The 21925-nt window shown below is 49.3% G+C and overlaps 1 protein-coding gene across 7 annotated transcripts in view; it reads right to left on the reverse strand.

Annotated features, from left to right (window-relative positions):
- Positions 1-21925, reverse strand: part of LOC111844976 (myocyte-specific enhancer factor 2A-like) — a 53223-nt gene that overhangs the window by 19353 nt on the left and 11945 nt on the right. For 6 of the 7 annotated variants that reach the window (XM_023813952.2, XM_023813956.2, XM_023813949.2 and 3 more), the window contains 2 exons: positions 14996-15169; positions 7261-7464 (listed from right to left, as the gene is read on the reverse strand). In XM_023813952.2, coding sequence (XP_023669720.1) covers positions 7261-7464; positions 14996-15049 — 258 coding nt within the window. In that variant the 5' untranslated portion in view covers positions 15050-15169. The remainder of the gene's footprint in view (positions 1-7260; positions 7465-14995; positions 15170-21925) is intronic. The other variant, XM_072717860.1, reaches the window with a different exon arrangement.

Genomic DNA, 21925 nt, shown 5'->3' on the forward strand with positions numbered 1-21925 from the left:
GCTTTTAGCTCCTTCGACGCGACTCCTGGAAAGGTCAGGGAGGCTTAGCCGTAACTAACGCTAACACAGCTCCACACTCTGTCTGGGAATGACTGTACCCAGATTACTACCTGACTGCAGTGCGGCACGGACCCATCGCTCTAATCTCCAGAGGCGGTGTGGAGAGTGAGAAGATGTATCATTTCCTGACGTTACTGAATCACACTCAGCCATGGCTTCCAGATTATAGCCTTATCGCCGGATCAGCAGGACCCTCCATCATGCCGAACCTGCAGCAGAGTGACTGGGGGTGTTTATCAAAACCAAGAACACAAAGATGGCAAAGAGCAGTCTTGCCAATTTGCCTCCCAAGAACGAACTTGGGCCACAATGAATCATGGGATTGTTCTTGTTTGGCAAGTATGCAACCCATGTATCTTTGATATTTAGGGCAGGGGAAGAACGATAACCGGCAATTTTTACGGTCCTCTGTACTTTTTAGTATTGGAACTGGTCATCGGTAATGGAAAATGACATAAATGGCTACATGCGAACACAAGTACGGTCAAGTACGCGTATTGAGGAACACCTTGGGTTTCAGTCTGGAACATGAGGTCAAAGGTCAGAACAACTAATGCCTCTTTCTTCTCTAGTCTGACTGGCAGCCTGGGAATTTGACGCGCAGCATCAGAAGCATATTTCCGGCCGCATCGGTCTGGTTTTGAGATGCGGAAGCTGTGTGTCTGGAACACGGATGTTCACACTGAAATTTCAGTCGATGAAGCAAGACTTCAGTATGGCTGATGTGGAGCTTGCGACAAAGATCATCAAGAACTGCTGAGCGCTAGAGGTCTGTAGAGAAGATAAAAAAGGTGACTGACTCCAACAGATGGGTAGCTTCAAAGTCAAAGTCGACACATCTCATACTGTCAGCTCAAGATATACGAGTTATACCCTGAGCTGAAATATCGTTCACATCGCTCGTGGTGCAAATGAGAAGTAATAAATAAATAGAATATAAATACTAAGACATATAAACATAATATGGATATGAGATTAAATTTTAAGACAGTTCATAGTTTATGAAGAGAACAGCATCCAACTGGGCTCTATTGGATCATGTACAGTGATCCCAGAGTGAGCAATCCATCATGGTCCTGGAAAAGGACCCGCTGTCTCACTGAATAGCTGGTCCCTGAATTCCCCTGCACATCCACGGCACAGGTGGCCGAACTACAGGGATGCTTCAAGCAGGCGGCTAACCCGGCCTGAGCCTGTTACATCCACAGAAAGTATGGACAAGACGAGTACAAAGGGCGGAGAGCACGGGGCGAGGAGAACGGAAGAGGCCACAATGATGGCACAAGGCCGACTTGGGCAAACCGGTGACGAGTCAGAAAGAGCTGCACTCACAGAGGCCCTCTCAGCCCCTCGTTAAGCAGGACTGGCATCACTGAAGGTCCTGCCGTTCATGAGCACCAAGTGAGCTGCTTATCTTCAGCTGCTTATCACCCCGGAGGCATGGTCTGCAAGCGAAACATCTCAGACCCAAAGCGGCGAACAACACAGACTGACAAAGAGTACTCCGGAGGTCTCCCTCTAGTAAAGGGGAAGTCCGCCACACAGGCCCCAGAGGAGCCTTGTCTTTTCCTTTTTAAGCTCAGCATAACCACTCAACAAGCAAGAGGCAGGACTAATGCTGCGTTCCATTTACCTCGGAGGTCGGAACTCGTACTGGGAATGACGTCAGACATGAGTTAACAGTGTTCCAGTACCACAAGTCGGAAAGCCATTTAGCAGTACCAGGGACCGGTTTCAAAAAGCTAGATTTCTGGCTTACCTGGATAACTCATCAGATTTAATTCACCCCAGTTTAAATGGCCTTTGTCTTTGATCACTTACATTAAGCCCAGGCTATCTTATATCCGACAAGTTATCTGCTATCCTGTTAATAAAACAGGCCCCAGGTCTAGCCTAGTTAATTGTTAGCTATTGTTGGTAATATCAGTGGATAACAACACATTTCATTGTATTTTGAGTAGCAACAGGTCCAAAGATAGCGGTTGGACAGCACTATGTGTACGACCAATTTAATGAGCCACAAATAAGACATAAGTACTAATAAACAGTATAAAGGCACAGCTTTCAGTTCTGTTGATAAATCTTGGATTTTGAGCTCAGGGTTGTGTCGATTCCTCCGAGTTCACTAATCGGAATTCCGACTTGAGGGGGTGTTCCAGTTGAAAATTCCAACTAGGAATTCAGAATTGACAAGATACAAGTTCAAACGGAAAGCAGCATAAATGTTGAGTGAGAAATATTGATATCAGTGAGACCAGCTACACCTGTTTCTAACACCTTTATTCTAAATGGCTGCTTTAAATATAGCTGTGAAACAGCCTTTGGTCAGGACTGGAAGCAGAAGCAGGGTTGAGTCCTTTCTGGGGGAACTGGCATGATGGACATGATGGTAAATAAACACGAAAATGAAGATGACAGGGTATTAGGGTTGTGCACAGTGTGACTAAAGGCTAAACTCCAGTCATGCATTGCTTAACGACGGAGATACATTATCAAAAAAGCATCGTTGATTTTGTCATTGCGTGAGCATTATAGAGTGTTCTTACATAAATCCATATGGTATAGCCTACTACATACAGTACCTAGGCTACATGGTGTAGTTTAAATAACGATAAAAAGTACAGTATAGTCAATGCATAAACCAGTAACAAGTATTATCAAGCATTATGTACTGTACTTAATTGTATGTGTCCCTGGCACTCTTGTACAGTGTTTACTGTTGTACTGTTTTACAGTAAACACCGCAGATCGTTCCCATAGCAACGCAATCGCACCAAGCATGTGGAGGAAACGGTTACGGCGCGGCCGTTTATCCAGGGATGCATGCGGAAACAGTACGGCTGCAGGAATCATGTAGTGTGTACTGATACATGCAGCATTCCTCTTTCCCAGAGAGCAAATAAAATAAGTAAAAGTGTGGCGTGGCTTAGCGTTAGCACTGGCGTTAGCGTTAGCATTAGCGTTCCAGTGCCTGCGGGGTTGAACTTCACGCCCGTCGCCCTTATTCTGTTGCCCCCCTGCCCAAATGTTGAGCTGGGGGACAGGAGGATAGCTTACTCTCCCATTGGCTGTCCGACAAAATTGGCACATCCTCAAAGGCAGCTAAAAGCAGAGGGGACACAATAATGGAAAACGTAGCCCTCTGCTCAGGAGTAAAAAGTGGAATTTCCCCCTAGGGTCAGTAAAGTATATCTCATCTTATCTTTAAAGTAAGATGCGCATTGAAAGAATGAACCACACATTTAATGGTGAGGTCCCTCTAGAAGAGGCATGTGGAGACGAAACTAGAAGCTACAAGGAGAGCCAGAGCAGCAAACCCTGGCAGCGAACGCGGGTCAGTTGAGCATGCCAGCCTTCCAAAGGGCGAGCTGACTGCTCTGTGCCCGTTTACAGCATAAGCCTGTTTCACTAAGACACCACGAGGAACATGACTGAAACCCTTTGATGCCACGCTGGAGAAAGGCCTTCGCGGGCATCAGCCGGCTCCTGCCCACGCCACCTCCAAACCAGAATGAATCACCGCTAATATACATCGGCGAGGGCATTCGTCTAAACACTCCCCCTTCTCCCTCCAAAACGGAGCCGCTTCTCAGTCAACAGATTGTGGGGAGAGGGGCCATCGCAGGACACGGCTGATGGCGTCCTCAGAGGCCCATAAACGCACAGCCAGCTCGCGCTTCCCTCTTCTAAACACACAACTGAGACCCCTTATTTATTTTTACAGTGCTTTCCTACACAAACTTTCTTCACAATATATAAAAGTAGTAACAGAATGGGTGAGAGTGCTCTCGAGAGTGACAGAGTTACGAGTCCAGTGTAAGCAGGGCAGAAGTTGACATCTCACTGCAGCTCACTACTTAGGAGAAATCGCTGAGTAATCGGCGTCGTTTAACATGCAATACTGCCTATATGCTTTTAGACGCTCGCTCTCCCTATCTGCTAAAGTAATCCTTTTCAATAGCTGCTTATCCAGTACAGAGTCACACCGAGCTTGGAGCTTATCCCAGTAAACAGAGGGCACAAGGCAGGGACACTGCGCTCGGGATGCCAGCCATCTAAGGGAACACACTCGTACAGACAAACACACACTAGGGCACTTTCAGAGACACCAACGCACCCACCCATATGTTCTCAGACTGTGGGGGTAAACTGGCGTACCTGGGGGAGACCCACGCAAACACAAGGAGCGCATGCGGACCGAGGGGAATCAAGGCCACAAGCCCGAGGCCACGAGACCACAGCGCTACTCACCCTGCAACCCAGGCTAAAGCAAAATGGCTTTCAAAATAATAATAATAATATTTTTTTTCCTCTTCTCCATTCTTCCTTCGTTCTTTCTTCATTCCCTTTTCCCTGTTTCTGTAATATTGTTATTGGTGTTGTAATGTGCACACCCACACCCATTCGAAGCACCTTTCACTGTTGTGAAAGGCGCTATACAAAAATAAATTGAATTGAACTGAAAAATTACAGTTGAAATGCTCTGTTAATACTTCACATTCAAAGTAAAAACAAATTAATTAGTCATAACTGTTTAACGTAAAGCTCTGAAAAGTAATATGAGACTGTACCATAGATATATACTGTATTTACTCTTCATGTAATGAATGTGATTCGCATTGTCGAGAAGTGTAATTTTATAAATAAATGTGCATAAATATGCTCTTTCTAATGGCCTTTTAGTTGTCAAAAGGGGTCTCCCTTAACCTGCTCATCAGAGCTCTTTACGGATCCTCACAAAGAAATTTCTAATATACTTCAGTGCTCCCATCTGAGCCCCCCCTGGGGAGGCAAACAGACACTTCAGCCATGAGCCACGCGTGTCATACTCCAGGCAGAATGCACTTGGAAATGTCAAGGTCAGGGGGCGTGTCTCTCAGATCAGTGTGTAAAGATTCTCTCCTAACGGCCAAGTGTGAGGATCGCGGGTGGAGCACCACAACTGGAGAGGAGAGGGGAGGGGATCTGATTTCAGCAGGTGCCCGGGACCAGGAAACACTGCTGAGACCCTCAGCCCTTCTAACCCAAGATGGTGGAGCACTTTAACGCGAGATTAATCCTAGATTCTACCAACTAAACGTAAAACTTTATAATCTAAAACTTTTTGGGCACATATGGGCATGTATAAGGTGCAAAATATATAAACCAAATAAATAATAGTCTGAACAAAGACTAAGGCCTCTTTAGCTCACATGAGAGATACTGTTTAAAGCTTTAATATGAAATCAAGGGGAGGAGCTTAATACCACCCCCCCACTCCCCAGTACATATTTTGAAGGCTTATTGCAGATCCTGAGTGATGCACGACATCCCATCCTCTGAGCATGGCAATGATTTTTTTGGACCGTTGTGGACCTGGTTTTCAGGACAGAATCTACCAGGTCTCTGAGACAGAAAGGCCATTATCTCCTTCTTGGATGCAGAACACCTCTGTAGTAACTTCAACACAAACACGCAAGGAAGCTTCAAGTAAGAATGTCCATTTAAAACCACATTGTCTTTAATTGGAGAAAGTAACCTCAGACTCCGAGGTCACAGTATCTCACACGCAAATGACCCAGTTCCCATGGTTGTCAAGATGGTGTGAAGATACCCACCTACCAAAGCCCAACTAACAATGTTCTCAACGCTCTAACCCAAACACTGCAAAATGACACATTCATCACAGCGTATGAAGTTAGGCAGTCCGATTCATTCTAATGCAATTCAGGCAATGCAAGCTGGAGATACTCTCCATGCACAGTGGTTACCTGCCTGCTCCTCCTGACAGCCAGTCGTGCACTTTGCTGGGCTTCAGCTTTGCATGCAGTTTTGTCATTGTTAGCTGATGAAAGGTGAAAGGTGAAAGGTGACGCCCCTAGTTTGCTTTCTGAATATTACAATACATCTATTCGACGGCACAGTCTAAACGAGGACAGGAAAGAGCAAAGAAGCAGCACAGCACAAAGACACGCTGCGCCAGCAGATCCCAGCTGCGTGGGAAATGCTCATCTTGGGTGCAGGTGAGCCTCCTCTCCTGAAGAGGGACCTCCCCCAAGCCCCCACCCCAGCGCTCACCAGGGGCACGCAGAAAACAGGTGACGCTCCAGCTGCCGAGTCAGCATGAATAACAGGGAGGTGGAGGGGGGGTGGGGGTTGGGGGTGTCCAATCCCATCATGCATTGCGGACACCCTGTGCATGCCTTTGGTAAAGAAACCCCTACTGCTCCTGCGGGTTTGGCCGGCGTACCTTTGAGCTGGCGCCCACTCTCTGCCAGACAGATACGGAACAGAGAGCGCCCCCTGGGGCAGGTCAACCCGGGCGAGCGGAGCAAGCATAGCAGGGCACAGGCGGCACTCGAAAGCTGCATTTAAGCCAAGCGTAAACACAGAGCCGGCCTGTCTACTCTCAATATTACATTTCAAGACAAATAAGCCCGTTTATTGTTAATATTACTTTCTGGAGGACTTGGCGTAGCTGTGTTCGCCTTTCATTTCGTGGATGTGAGAGTGCAGGCCTCACAAAGGCTGAAAACCACAAGTGCGTCAGTGAGGAGCTCTTGGCTCCCACTGGGTGCACCTCCTGCTCTTTTCAGTGATCTTGGCCCAGAGACTCAGGACCATCTGTTAGCAGACGCCTCGTCCCTCCACGAGCCCCCGGTCAAGTGCAGGGGACGGTCAGAGCCAAACTGACACAATGTGTCTCGACTCGTGGTCTCAAGAGCGCAACAGTGACCTTGTGTGTATCATCGTGGAGACAGGGACACATCCATACCGCTTTCCTCAGTTTCCTTTTTTATTTTAGAAACTGGTATTTGAGTATTTATAAGCCAATTATGTAGACTGTCGGCCACAAAAACTTCAAACGTGTGGATGGTGATGGAGAATCCTTACAGGAGTTTTAGAGAGAGCCGTGGATTTCCCCGAGATCACAGAGCAGGCTCAGGAAACCATGCGGAAAAACACTCATATATCTGGAAATTTACTTCAGACAGAAAAACAAAAAACACCCGAAGGAAATTAAACAGAGAACCGACCCGCTGACAGGGCGCCCGTCTTGTTCGAGGGCACAGAGCTCTGCTGCAAACAAGGGAGTCTTTGGAAAACAGGTTGGTGTGGCTTTTAAACACCGTGGACGGCTGTAAGTGCACAACAGGGGCTGTATCTCGCCTGCTAGCAATAGGCGTGTCCGTACCCGCGGAAGGTAGCGGAAAGCCTCACCTCCACGATGTCAGAGTTGGTCCTGCTCTCGTGCGGCTCGTTGTACTCTGTGTACTTCAGCAGCACCTTGTCCATGTCGGTGCTGGCGTACTGGAAGAGCTTGTTGGAGCTGTTGAAGATGATGAGGGCGATCTCGCAGTCGCAGAGCACGCTCAGCTCGTAGGCCTTCTTCATCAGGCCGAACTTCCTCTTCGTGAATGTCACCTGCAGCACGAGGAGAATGTGGAGCGTCTTAGAAGGCAGCGGGTCCCAGAGGCCAAGCCCGAGTTCTTCCAATACCCAGCCATGAAATAGGGAACTGCTGTTCACCCACCTGTGAAATCGTACCCAGCGATGCCTACATTCATAGACCGGAGACAAACGGAACTAGATCCACCAAATGACAGAGAAAATAAAACATAACGCTTTAAGCTCACGTTTTCCTGGTTCATCACTGTCCCCAATGTCCCCATCATGAAGGAATAGCGGAAATCTGGGGTGAATCTCAATATGTGCACTTCACCGTACTTGTGTTCCCATGTACCCGTTTTACGCCATCTTCCTTTGCCGAAGCCCAATTGCGATACTAAGAACACAAGTACAGAGGACAGTAAAAGTCCCCAGATGTTGCTTTTTGCTCCGCCCCAAATATCAAGGATGCATCGGTTGCATCCTTGCAAAATGAGACCAGTCCCATAATTCATTGCACCCCAAGTCCTTGGAAGGCAATTCAATAAGACTGCTCTTTGCCAAGACCACAAGTACAGTCTCTGCATTCTTGGTATTGAGATTCAGCCCTGCTTCATCTGTGCTCCTGAGGTCAGAGGTCATTGATGAAAGCAGCCAATCACCTCATGGACTAGACAGGCCTGCTTCTGAGCTGCGGTTAACCATTTCAGTCCTGATCCGGAGCAAGAGCTCTGTACACAGGCCAAGCAATATACTCCTGGGACAGCACCCCAGTGTATCATCAGTTACATTCACACGATGACTCAAGAAGCACCAGATGTTCGATTAAAATCAAACAGGAAAGTCCCCTGGCGGCATATCAGACGTGCACCTGTAACATTCCATTAGTGGGAGGTAACATGCAGCACCAGGGACTTCCACTCCAGTGAGTGAGAAGGGCCTCATTTTAATGTAAGTTTTCAAAATTCAGGGCTAAAAGTCTCAAAGTGTTTCTGATGTCTTTCAATTGGTTGACTTATCCCCCGATCACCCCCCACCCCAGCCCTGGCCTCTCCATGGGTGAGCTGTTATATGCTGCACACTCAATCGACAGAAAAATCTGGAATAACAGAACTACAAATGAATTACTTAACACATGAACACCAGTTTCAGAGGCGTAGCAACAGGACAGGTGGTGCAGGAAATTGCCTGGGGCCCCGAGCTGGGAGGGGGCCCCCCAAGGGCGACTGATTACATAGTGCATTGCTTTTTTGTGTATTCTGTTTTTCACAAAACTGAAAATAAAGGACTTGTGTTTATTAAATTCTCTTTGTTGATATTATTCATTTAGACTGGTAATGCCTTTTCCCATGTTGGGCGGGGGTGGTCGGGGCAGGAGGGGCCCCATGGAGAATTTTTCAGTTAAGGCCCCCAGTGTCCCTAGAATCTTCTCTGGTCAGATTACTGAGTTTTATCACACAAAGTGTTTGTAAATGACATGGATGAAATGATGCTGATTGTAATTCAGGCCGAAGTACCGAAGTGCCCACAAAGCACGGGCCCTTCCCTGCTGTCTTACATCCGGACCCAAACAGCACACAGAACAATCTGCTCCCTCTCCTGGAGCACCGTGATCAGCGGCCGCAGTGCCGCTCCTGAATGGTGACCCGCTGGCTGGTGACGCGTGGCGAAGCGACTCTCACGGTGGTTCCGGGCGACATCATGAGGAGACGGCAGGTGGCCCTTTAGTCGAGGCGCCACGTGATTCAGGACGTCGATCCTCTGATGTGCTGGTGCGGCGGGTGAAAGCACAGCTGTCAGAGCACTAAGCTACATAAAGTCAGACAAGAGCACCCCCCCACACACACACACCCCCGGTCCACGGAGGCCGCCTCCCATCCGGCTTATCATTTGGACCAGATTCCTCCAAGCTCAGCGCAAATTAACATCTGTCTCTCCAGGCTCCCAGAATCCCCTGTGGTTTCCCTACTCTGAGTATGATTCTTCCAACGTCTTTGTTTACTGGGGGGCAGGGATTGCCAGAGCAGTTCGGATCCTTTACAAGTCCGGCATGGCCTGGCTGCAGGTTCGAGGAGCCCGTGCAGGACCAGCGGTTCTGGTCACACGGAACGCACTTTGTCTGCCGCCGTCCTGTCAGCCGAAAGCGCTCATTTCCCAGAAAGCTCTAAACGTTCCCTTACATGTGACCCCCCACCCCTCCCCCCAGCCCCACCGGCAGATTCCCATCTCAGATTACAGCGGTGGTCGGCGCAGTGTGGGTACGTTAGTAAAAGTCCGGGGTCAGCTGACCATCAGAAGCTTGAGAGCTGTGCGTATATCAGGACAGAGCGATCAAAAGGAGCGAAGCAGGAGGCTGACCAGAGCGACTGCGGCCGTCTGCCAGGCACACAGACATGCAGCAGTGCTGACCTCCGGGGCTGACTCAGCACCCCCCACTGCACCCCCCACTGCACCCCCCCACTGAACAGCCCTGCTCTACTGTTTGAAGGCAGCACAACGGCTCAGCGGACATCACTGTGGCCTTCAGCTTCCACTCGCACCCAGTTTCATGTACACTGCTCTGCAAAAAGGCCCAGCGCTTCCTGAGAGAGACTCCCAGTATGGGCTAGACAGACACAATCTGCTGCACTCTATAAAGACTTGTTTTTTTACTTATCTATTTATGATGTTGGTCTAGAAGGAGCAATATTTCATTCTTGATTGTACGAAAGTGCATGGTAAAATGACAAGAGAGGAAATTCTTTACAAACTCAGAGGCAGAGGTGTAGGAACCAGGGGGGGTGGGGAGATGCGTACACCCGGCATATATTCGGCTTCATTCACTCCCCCTCCCCCCCCCAAAAACAAAACTTTGTATTTAATATTAACCTGGTTGGTGACATGGCATAGTTTGTAATGCACATCCATCCATCCATCCATCAACTTTGTCCAGTTTGTTTACATGTTTTACACCATACTTATGAATTACACCAGGTCAATATGTGTGACACACTAAGTGAGTGTGTTATTAAAATACCCCCCCCTAGTGGCTCGGCAGTCACACAGCTGGCCCCTGCCTTCACTTCCTTGTCATGGAGGATTAATTAGCTGCAGCTGCTGGACGGCCCCTAACCTTGACAAAGTGATTAAGGGTGACGCCCGCGCGGTGTGCAAACGCAGCACAGAGCGTTTCCAGTGACCTGCTTAAGGGGGGGGGGGGGGGCTTCTTAGTGGGTCACCTGACTCCTCAGTAGGCTGGCTATGGGGGCGGGGGGGGAGATGTGGTGGAGAGGGACTTGGTGGCCATGGTGAGGCTTCAGTGGGGTAGCTGTAGATGCGCCCCCTCCCGTGGCTGGGGCCAGAGAGGCCGGCCCCCACGGCCCCCAGGGGCCCCGTATACAGGGTCTGGTTCCATCAGCTCCTAGCTCAGTCAGGGGGATCCTCTAGAACCGGAGCGAAGCTAAACCAGGAATGTGTTTCTGGAGTTTCAGGAAACGTGCGGCCGCAAGGTTGGGATCCGGATGAGACCAAACCCCCAAAAATCTGGGAAATCTCTGCTGGGCCTGGGATACGCAGTGCAGAGCCAGCAGGCCCGGTCGAATCACCAGTATTACCATTTAGCACAAGCTTTTCATCTGAAACTGCATTTCCCCGAAATCCAGCCATTCAGAGTCAAAATGGTTCCTAAAAAAATGAAACAATGGCCCCCTAGTGACCCCTCCCCCCTCCAGAACCGCTGTTTTTATTAGATCATAAAAACAAAGAAAATCCAGGCTTTAATAAGGGGGGGGGGGCTAAAAAGAAGCAGCCCCCAACCCCCCCGCGCAGCACACAGTACCCCACTGGCAGCCAAAAGATGTTCACACACACAGCTGTACACCACAAACCCCACACATGAACACTGCGATTCCTCAGAAGCTAAAAGCTGCCCCTGACACACACACACCTGAACACAGGTGAGTAAACCACATGTTCCTGGCAGATGACAGCCTCTCTAATTTGGATCCTACCCAGAAGCAGCAGCGTCGTCCATATCTGGACTGTTGTGCAGAATTTATTTTCTCCCACTGGGGGTAACAGCTTCCCACGCAGTGATTGTCAGGAAGCGGAGCAGCCCGGGAGAAGAGCATAATAATAATGTTGTCACTTTTCAGAGAAATGAGAACAGCTCTAAAGCACCTGTCACATACTCACTCACTCACACACACCGAGCAGCGTTAACCCACACAGAGGTGCAAATTATATCTGCTCACACGGTGTGAAGCGGCTTATGGGAGAGCCTTGGGGTCATCGCGGGGATTTTACACGTACGGCACGTTTTATTCGCCATTACTCTGCCGTTACTCTCTGTGCCCGCAGGATTGTGGAGGCGTTTGTTTTACTGGCAGCCCTGGAAACGGAAGGGCTCCACAGAACAGGCAAATAAATAAGGGCTCTTTTCCCAGGCGCCGGATTCCTTGAGGCTGCCTGTGGGATCCGCACGGAGTAGGCAGATGGGGGGGGGGGAAGCCCAGTCGTCCCAGTGAAATGGCATCCAGGAGACATGGACCCACCCCGGTAATGAGAGGGTGTCCGGGCCGGGCCGAGCCGCGGAGAGTCCAGCTCAGCCGCCCCGTTAATGAGAAGGGGCCTTGCGGCGTGGCGGCTGTCTGTGATTACCACCGGGCGGCTACGTGAGCAGGGACCACGGGCCCCCCAAGACAGCCAGCGAGGACACAGGGAGAGGTGGGATGAACACGTGTGCACACATTCTCACACACACACACACACACACACACACACACACACACACACACACACACCTGTATTCATATCTTTGTGGGAGAAACCTTAATCCCAACATGTTGACCTTAACCCCTACCCAGCCCAAACAAAATGCAAGAATTTTGACATTTTTAGTTTTTTGATTGCAGTCACAGATTTTTTTTTTTTTTTATCAAATTTAATTTCCCCTCATGGGGCCCAAAAAAATGGTCCCAACGTCAAAATAACAGGATTTTATTACACTGTGGACACATTTTGGACGCTTTTCCACTGCATCAGGTACTGTACTTTTGCTATGGTACTTTCAGTACTTTCCCTTTTCCATTGACTTTCTGTTGAGTACCAGTAATAAAAGGTCCAGCATCTAAAGTACCAAACCAGTTGGGGTACTTCTTTGGTACTTCGGTACTTTGCGGTGGGACTTACAGACACGTCCTTTGTCGATTGGTTATGCAAATAGCCGCTTCAGAAACACAACAAAACCGCTGTCTTGAAAACAGTTACAAACTTAGAAAACAATGATAAAATAATTTAAAAATAATGATAATGGATGCATGGACCCGAGCTTTAATTGTGATCTGGTCGGAAAGTGATTTTGTTGAATAAATATTGGGGTGTTTATAAAACACAAAAGGAGCTCAAAATAAATTTCTCACAAACCCATCTAGGAGTGATTTAAACAGCAGGGATGAAAATGATTATGATTGTCTCGGAGAACACATGCAGCGCTCATGCAAAAACAGCGGGGGTAAACTTTAAACAGATTTTTAAACATATACTACATAAATCTTCAAAAGGAATAATCATCAAAATTGCAAAGCTTGCTAAGGTTTTTTTCCCTATGCTGAAGTGAAATTTAAACCCCCCGCATTATAATGCCCATATAGTTTAAAGGAATTAAAAAGCCTGACCTCAACCCAGTTATCGCGGTCCTTGCAATGTACTGTAAGAATTGCAAGAATTGGTATTAATATCACACATCACCCAGACCTGTGCATTAAAGCCAGTTTACAAATCAATACAAAACAGCCCACATCGCGTTGTGATGTCATTCAGTGCTGGCATCAGTTTTTACATCCTTTAAGTATGCAGCAACACACATACATGCACACACACAGGCACACACACAGGAACACGCACAGGCACACGCACAGGAACACGCACACAGGCACACACACACAAACACCTGCGTTCAGCAGCCTCATCGTCTCCCAGAGGAAAATCGCAGGGTGATGTCACCCTGTACCACACTGCAAACAACAGCCAGGTCACAGAGTTTAAAAGTGGCATTTAAAGGGTGGCACAGGAGCCGTCTGCTTAGCCCCTTCCCCAGCAGCACTGGATAATTCCCACTCTGGCAACACAAAGAGCCACATCTCGCATCCATTCTGAGCTCAGGAGCATCTCGCACTCACAGCTGCTCTGTCTTCACCCGTCTGCTGGCTGTAAATTACACACATGCTTCGTTTGGTGTGTAAAATGGCATGACGATCCATTCACAGGCCACCTGCTGAAGCTCTGGTTCAGGTACAGTAACTGGCCCATGTGCAGGTGACAATGTAACAGACCGCGTGTAGGTAACACTGTAACAGGCCCGCGTGCAGGTGACACTGTAACAGGCCCGCGTGCAGGTGACACTGTAACAGGCCCCGTGTAGATGGCACTGTAACAGGCCCGCGTGTAGGTGGCACTGTAACAGGCCCGCGTGTAGATGGCACTGTAACAGGCCCGCGTGTAGGTGACACTGTAACAGGCCCGCGTGTAGGTGGCACTGTAACAGGCCCGCGTGTAGATGGCACTGTAACAGGCCCGCGTGTAGATGGCACTGTAACAGGCCCGCGTGTAGGTGACACTGTAACAGGCCCGCGTGTAGGTGGCACTGTAACAGGCCCGCGTGCAGGTGACACTGTAACAGGCCCGCGTGTAGGTGACACTGTAACAGGCCCGCGTGCAGGTGACACTGTAACAGGCCCGCGTGTAGGTGACACTGTAACAGGCCCGCGTGCAGGTGACACTGTAACAGGCCCCGTGTAGATGGCACTGTAACAGGCCCGCGTGTAGATGGCACTGTAACAGGCCCGCGTGTAGATGGCACTGTAACAGGCCCGCGTGCAGGTGACACTGTAACAGACCGGGTGTAGGTGACACTGTAACAGACCGGGTGTAGGTGACACTGTAACAGGCCCGCGTGTAGGTGACACTGTAACAGGCCCGCGTGCAGGTGACACTGTAACAGGCCCGCGTGCAGGTGACACTGTAACAGGCCCGCGTGCAGGTGACACTGTAACAGGCCCGCGTGTAGATGGCACTGTAACAGGCCCGCGTGTAGGTGACACTGTAACAGGCCCGCGTGCAGGTGACACTGTAACAGGCCCGCGTGCAGGTGACACTGTAACAGGCCCCGTGTAGATGGCACTGTAACAGGCCCGCGTGCAGGTGACACTGTAACAGGCCCACGTGTAGGTGACACTGTAACAGGCCCGCGTGTAGGTGACACTGTAACAGGTCCGCGTGCTGGTGACACTGTAATAGACCCGCGTGTAGGTGACACTGTAACAGGCCCGCGTGCAGGTGACACTGTAACAGGCCCGCGTGTAGGTGACACTGTAACAGGCCCGCATGTAGGTGACACTGTAAAACACCGCGTGTAGGTGACACTGTAACAGGCCCGCGTGTAGGTGACACTGTAACAGACTGGTCTGTAAGTGACTGAGGAAGAGGCCTGTATTTAAATGATGGACTAACACTCCTGGACGGACCCTGCTGAACCTCAGCTGAGCCCGGCAGAGCCCGTTGGCTGGTGCTGCTGTCAGCTGACACCCACCTGCCTGTTGCGCTCATCCATAATCCTGGTGATCTGGATCTTCTTTCTCCCCATGACGGCGTTCCTCTCGGTAGTCCCGAAAAGCCCAGAATATTGGAAATCCAGCCAAGCTTGCGCTCTGCCAAGCCTCTAGCACATCCTATGTGGTCCGCCTGTTTCACCACGCTCCAAAACCTGCGTCGGAGAGAGAGGTAGGACAGTGAGGAATCGCAGCAAGCCGACACTGGAGGGACAGGATGGCACAGACACGCGTGTCACCTGTGAAAATGTCCCCACTCTGCCGATCATTCAGAATAAAGCCTCACATTCACACGGAGCGCCGAACAGAAGAGTCATCGCAGCGGACGTCGAAACCACCTTGATCGCTCCTTGCAGACAGAGGCCAGCACACGCTCAGGGCATAAGGAACCGCTGCACCGAAGCTGCTTATAATGAGGCGTGAGGCTGTAGTGTCTGCGCAGGGAGGGGCTGGGCTCCCCACGGCCCACCAGGCTACCTGCTGTCGCCTGCGGAGGGCCTCACGCACCCCGAGCCCCTCACGGCTAATGCACAGTGACAGCCGGGGCAAATTAGTCACAGAGAGCACTCAGCAATCCTCTTTTCCTCCTCGCTTCCTTCCTCTCGTGGAGACAGAGACGCAGAGGGGGCTTCTTCCCACCTCACACATCCCATAATAATGGCAGCTTTGCCATGGCGATGATTAAGGGCGCAGGCAGCTCCAGGTTGACACGGACCTAATCCTCCCAGACAGACAGCTGAATGCCAGCACCCGAACCATCCCACACGTCGCTCGAGGGCCCACATGCTCAGGGGCCACATCGCAGAAGAGGACATGTCAGCCGCTGGCGGACTGATATCAATAAATGATGAACACGAGGCAAAATCCCCGTGCGGGCGGACTCGGCCACCTTCATGAAACTTTCAGATCTTGAAAGAAGAGGGAAAACACAGCGGCACAACCTGGAGGCCTAGTTATTAAGAGTCGCTAACGTTACAGAAACGTATAAGGAACACTGGGCCGAGACAGCCCCTCCCTGTGTCCCCCCAGGGCTTGCCCAGAGCACCAGGCACAGTTCAGGCAGTGAGCAGGGAAGCAGCGTGCGAGGATGACAAGTCCAGGGGCAGAGCCCAGCAGCGCCACCCTACCTGACAGAAGGAGGAAAACGCGGGACCTCTGTGTAAAACCAGCAGTATCACTTTGCCGACAGCCGGACTGAGGGCACCGCTGTAAGGCAGTCAGGGACAAAATGTCACCACACAGATCTCGACGTGACCAGGCGCCGATCTCCAAGCCTTGCACCCGCCCGTTTCACAGCTTGCTCAGGGGGGCACTTTCATCCCGTCTCGCACCCTCAGCCGGCGAGCAGAGACCCAGGAAACGCAGGCGGAGGCTCCACGAACGCGAAAGCAGGACAAAGCAGAACGTGTGGCGGAATGCGAATGGGTTCCCCCGTACGCTGACAGCCAGGCAGACGGCACACGGGGCTCATACTGAAAGGGGCTGGAAAACGGGAGATTTCCATTATCAGCCCTCATTCCCGCAAGACGCATCTTTCCATGAATAATTATTTATCTGATTTCCATCAGGCGCAGCCGAAACAGAGACGCTCGCCAAAGGGATCCTGAGACTCAGAACCACGAACCCGGTTGGAAACATCCTTGGGGCGGGGGAGCGGGGGAGCGGGGGGTGGGGGGTGCGCGGCATATGGGAGGGGGGCATATGTCTCTCTCTCGTTCCCGAAGCCGGGATCTTTCTCGGCAAGCAGTCCTACAGCCATACGAGGCACCGCTTACACCTTGAACCACATCAGCCAGGCAAAACACACTCCCTCGAGAAACAAAACACATTCCCGAGTCGAGATTTCATTCCACCCACATGCAGGCTGGATATCCACCTTCATCGGCCATGTATGGACGTGCCTCTCTGAGAAACCCCCTTTCCGAAAGGTCCCGTCCAACACGACGGCGCAGTCGGAGCTTTCCGCTCCAGCCCGACACTCGATATCTGCAGCAGCCTCGTCACTTTCGCCGGTTGGCTGGTCTTTGCTGGCGTTTCATCATCGGCTGGTAATGCTTCGGGTGATGCTTGGGGGCAGCTGTGATGGGGGTGAACTGTACATAAAAATAACACCTGAACACAGCAGAGCGGCTCAGGGATGCCACAGCAGGGTGTGGTCCTCCACCCAGAGGACTTGAGGATGGAGAAGCATGTCCTGAACAAGCAGGCCCCATAAATGAGGTGCCTCCACCCTGTGGCTGCCCAGAACTGGCCAGCAGGAGTCCCCGTAATTAAAGGTTATCTGATGGGTGTCGGTTCAGGGCTGTAATGGGTTCCACTGTTCTACCTTTGATTAAACTAGTCGATATGAGTGCAGCAGGAAAAACACCACTCGAGTAAAATGGGTAAAATTGAGCCCTGCGCCAATTTGACTGTAATGAGCCGTAATCTGTGAATAAACCTCCAGACAGACATGGAAAACAGTCAAACCTGCCCAAGTTCAAAGGACACTTTCGATTCAATTATATTCATTTGACAGAGGGCCCTTCCCAGTACAGTTACCCCAGAGCGATTTACACGCACATATATAAACACACACACATCAGAGGAGAAAAAAAAAACAGAAGACAGTGGAGGACAGGAACAAAAACCTCTAGTGGGGAAAAAACATTCAGGAAGTCCACAGGCAACAGACTGCCTGGTCCTCCTGGACACAGATAAATCAATATCTATAAGGGCGCAAGGTTACAAGCCTGGTTAAAATTCACGTCGATGCCAGATGCCCAGACCAGCATCTCTACAAAAGCTGCTGAGTAACGATCAATCCGGTGAAGTTTGCTGCCACAGGAGCCTGGCTTCGCGAGATATGAAAATCAGCCGGAGTACCTGCCCGGACAGACGCACGCGGAGTGTAGGAGTAACATCTACACAGAGGGAAACCTAAGAAAAACTCCGAGGAGCACCAGTCACGACCTGTGCCCCAGTTTAACTTTCCCGGGAGTTGGGGAACACGCGTCACTGGAATCGTGCTCGGCGGCGACGTGTCGTGTTCTGAGGTCGCGCTCTCTGCTTGTTTAATCAGTCGTGTTTCAGAGCTGGTCTGTGGACCGTAATGATTCGATAAGAGAGTTAAGCTGTTCCCAGCTGTAATTAATCCGCAGTATTTACAGCACATCTCCATGCGGTGTGTACAGAATTGGGTAGCCTTTTTTTAACTGTATCTGTGTCTATATACGGAATATTTACATTTTACATTTATTTCGCAGACGCATTTATCCAGAATAATGTACCTCAAAGAAAGCCATGAATTTCTGAAACATAGGATGACTGGGGAAGGCTCATTAATATTCATAAAGGAAGTGTTACCTGATTGGTCGCTTTTACCTAGGCTAACATTACTTTTTACTTAGCTAGCAAATTAGCTACCTCAGAGTATTGCTTTTTTGCACTACAAAATAGGGCTTTTCCCAAAAGCATCATAGTGCAAAGACTGCCTTAAACATTAGAGAGAGTACTCTCTGCTACAAAATAGGGATGTTTCCCAAAAGAGCTGTATAGTGCAAAGATTATCACCGGCCAATCAGGTACTGCTTCCTTTACGGATATTTATGAGCCTTCTCCTGCCTTCCAATGTTCCAGAAATTTTGCGGGTCAGCTAGTCCCTCAAGCAATTTGGTTTATGGGCCTTATTCAGGTGCCCAATGGTGAAAACACTTTTATTCACAAATACAGAGTCCTAACCTGCTTAGCCACACTGCACCACCGATCCCGCACCCCCAGGGGAGCCCACTCCCCTTTTGTCCACTTCATTCTCTGAGTGACGGGGTTTCACAGCTGTATGCAAAGCATCACCTTCTAGTGTTTGTCCGCATCACCGAGGTCAGACAGAGTTCCCAGCTTGTGTTCAGCTGCTCAGCAATCACTGCGTTGTCCCTGGGCACCATTCCTTTCAATTTCAGTTGTTTTCTCATAATTTTGGGACACAAACCTCCATATCTACAGCTATAGCAGGCCGCACAGATCCCTGCAACAGCCAACCAGGATTATTCACGACACAGTTAAACAGGAATTGAAAACTTTGCCTAAGTAACAGCTCAGCAGAGCTCTAAGTGAGAAAACTTCTCTGCCAGGAGTCAGGCAGGCCTGCCAGGTGTGACAGCCCTTTGTAACCCTACCATAACAAACACTTCTGTGACTCAGATCAGAGTAGCACTAAAGTAAGAAACCACAGATTTAGCTCTTGGCTATAGGACAACTGGACCAGGTTTGACGCCTCCAACAGAGTCGTCAGGCCCGGAAGGACCACGCCCATCTCCAGCTCGGCAGCGGAGCCTGATGCTAATCTGGCACACACTGCTCCTCCAAGACTCTTTCCTCCACTCTGCTTCGCCTCCCTCCGGTTTCCATGGCAACTAATGAGATATAATTAATAAGGTCTGCTAAATGATGTGTGTGCACATGGAGACGATCTGAGAGAGTCAGAGAGCTTCTAAGGCGTGAACATCTTTGATCTGAAGAAATGTGCCAAGCTTGAAACCCGCTGCCATTCTCTGTGAAACATTCCTTTGCATGACAATAATGTTGCATTAAATTACATGTAAATATAATCACCTGAGATAATGTCAGTTTATGACTCTAAGATTATGTCAGTTCACTGAATTAACACCTGGTATCTGTGAAGTTTATTCAAGCTCATGTGTATTTTAATAGTAGATTTTCCAGTTTCATCTGTACTGTCACCCTATAACCAGCTAATACTGTAGCCAACTTTTCTCAATATCCATCCATCCATCCATTCTGGTCAGGGATGTAAGATGACGCAAGATGAATGTAGTTATATAGATTTAGATTCAAAGAGGTGCAAGACGCAGAAGGAAAAAAGGCACCCAGACAATGGGAGTCACAGCAAGGACCTGCAGCTTCAAAGGAGCTTTCAGTAGGGTTTCTAGGTGCCTCTGCGTTACTCCCTTCCATGTGTACATGTCTGTGATTCAAACAGAAAGCTCCTCGTCAGCAAACAGATGAAGTGTCACAGGAACGGGACCAGACCGGTTCAGCCCAGTTTGAGTTCTGACCATGTGTGAGCCTGACTCACAGCAAGCTAGATGCAAAGTTGTGAAATTGATCCAAAATCACAACCAAAACGAGAGGAACTCCCCTTTGCATGATGTCAATTATTCGTCCTGATAAACAGGTTCATGGCAAACTGATCTAGGTGTAGATGGTGTTTCTCTGACAGGTCAGACGAGCTGAACTGAATTTTTTGCATCAGCTACTAGCAACCAGCAGCACACGTTAATATTTAATAATGTACTCATCTGTGTGTCGACACAGAAGTTAAGTCTCCAGCAGCATCTGATCCCATAGAGGATTCCAGCCAAGATGGCGGGTAGGCGGCTTTGTTAGCCTACGCGAGTGCATTCTGACCAGCGTAAGCCACTTCACACGAGCCTGGGGTGCAAATCCAGAAATTACCTCAGCATGAAACGCAGAGCAGCTGCATCCTACAGCTAAAGCTTAAGCTCATGTCATTTGTAGTCATTTGGTGGACAAACGGCACTAGGAACTCAATCTAAATAGACACGATCCATCCATAAACTAGGAAAGCAGAAACGTGATGCGTTTTGCACATCTGGTTTTCCTGTCACTTGGTGAACAAGGATAACGGAGTCTGTTCACCACCCGGAAGCAGAAAGTCCCACCTCAAGCTGACTCTGACCAAACTGCTGGGAGGTGAATGGAAGTCACTGTTGGGTATTTTGGTATTCCACCTCTGCCTTTATTAAAACAAACCAGTCCTGACCTGTTTGTCCTGGGAATGCTTTTGATCATCCGTCCTTCAAACAAAATGGGCGCCCGTTGTAGAGCTTTTCACCAGGAGAGCGGTGGAGAGCTCTGAAATGCAGAGCAGAGATTAAGTGCTGATGGGCTGTCTGTGCAAGCGTCTCTGTGTGCGTGTGAAAGCGATGGGGGTGGTTAAATTAACAACCTTGCCCTCATCTCCTGCCATAGCTGTCCTGTGATATAATTACTACTGGGAAATCTCTATTCCCAGTAATCCATCTATGTCAGTCAGGTTAGAGGCTCAGCTGATGGACCGATTCTCAGCGTGTTGCATCTGACCAGGACGGGCAATCTGCATCCGATTCCCCATCCATCCTGCTCCTTCGGAAAACAAGACCTCCGGCCTTTGAAGCAGTGAATGGAGGACATTCACAAAGAAAACATTTGATGGCTGTAACCATTTAGTATCTGAAAAAATCAGTGGGATTTGATCTTTTAATGGACAAAAGCAGAAGAAAAATATCCATGTCAAATGGTTTGTATTCATTGGTTCATCATCAAATGAGGAATCTGACCAATTATACCATGAAAAACAATTACATTACTGTGTGTGCAGGGCTCCCATGATTCTTGGGGGGGGGGGGGGGGGGGGAGTCAGCTGACTATCATTTTTCATCCTTATTCAGCTCACCTGTTCCAATTTTAGTTGTAGGAGTCCAAGTACTGTTTTTTTTTTGCCAGTATCCTGGTCACAACCCATAATTCTCAGACCAGTTTGTACAACTAATATGTGTTTTGGTTGCTTTTGTGTAGATCCTAATCAAGCTTGAATCCTTTTCTACATCTGCAGTACCGCACGAATCTGTCCTCGGGCAACACTGGCTTTCTCAGAAATACAAAGGAAACACCCCCTAGGAAAACCACAAAGTGTCCCTCAGAGTGATTAATGAACAGCTCTGCTTTGTGAACCAGATTCAGAGAACAAAAAATTAATCCAAGCTGAGGGTTTAATACACACCACAGGGCAGTAATTCAGAAAATATGGATGAAATCTCTGAAAATGAATGGGAAAAGCATAAAACATGAAGACACAGAAACACATGGTGTGATACCAACATCCCCTGAAACCTTCCAGTTCACCTGACCTC

This window comes from Paramormyrops kingsleyae, chromosome 11, assembly GCF_048594095.1.
Source record: "Paramormyrops kingsleyae isolate MSU_618 chromosome 11, PKINGS_0.4, whole genome shotgun sequence".
NCBI lineage: Eukaryota > Metazoa > Chordata > Actinopteri > Osteoglossiformes > Mormyridae > Paramormyrops > Paramormyrops kingsleyae.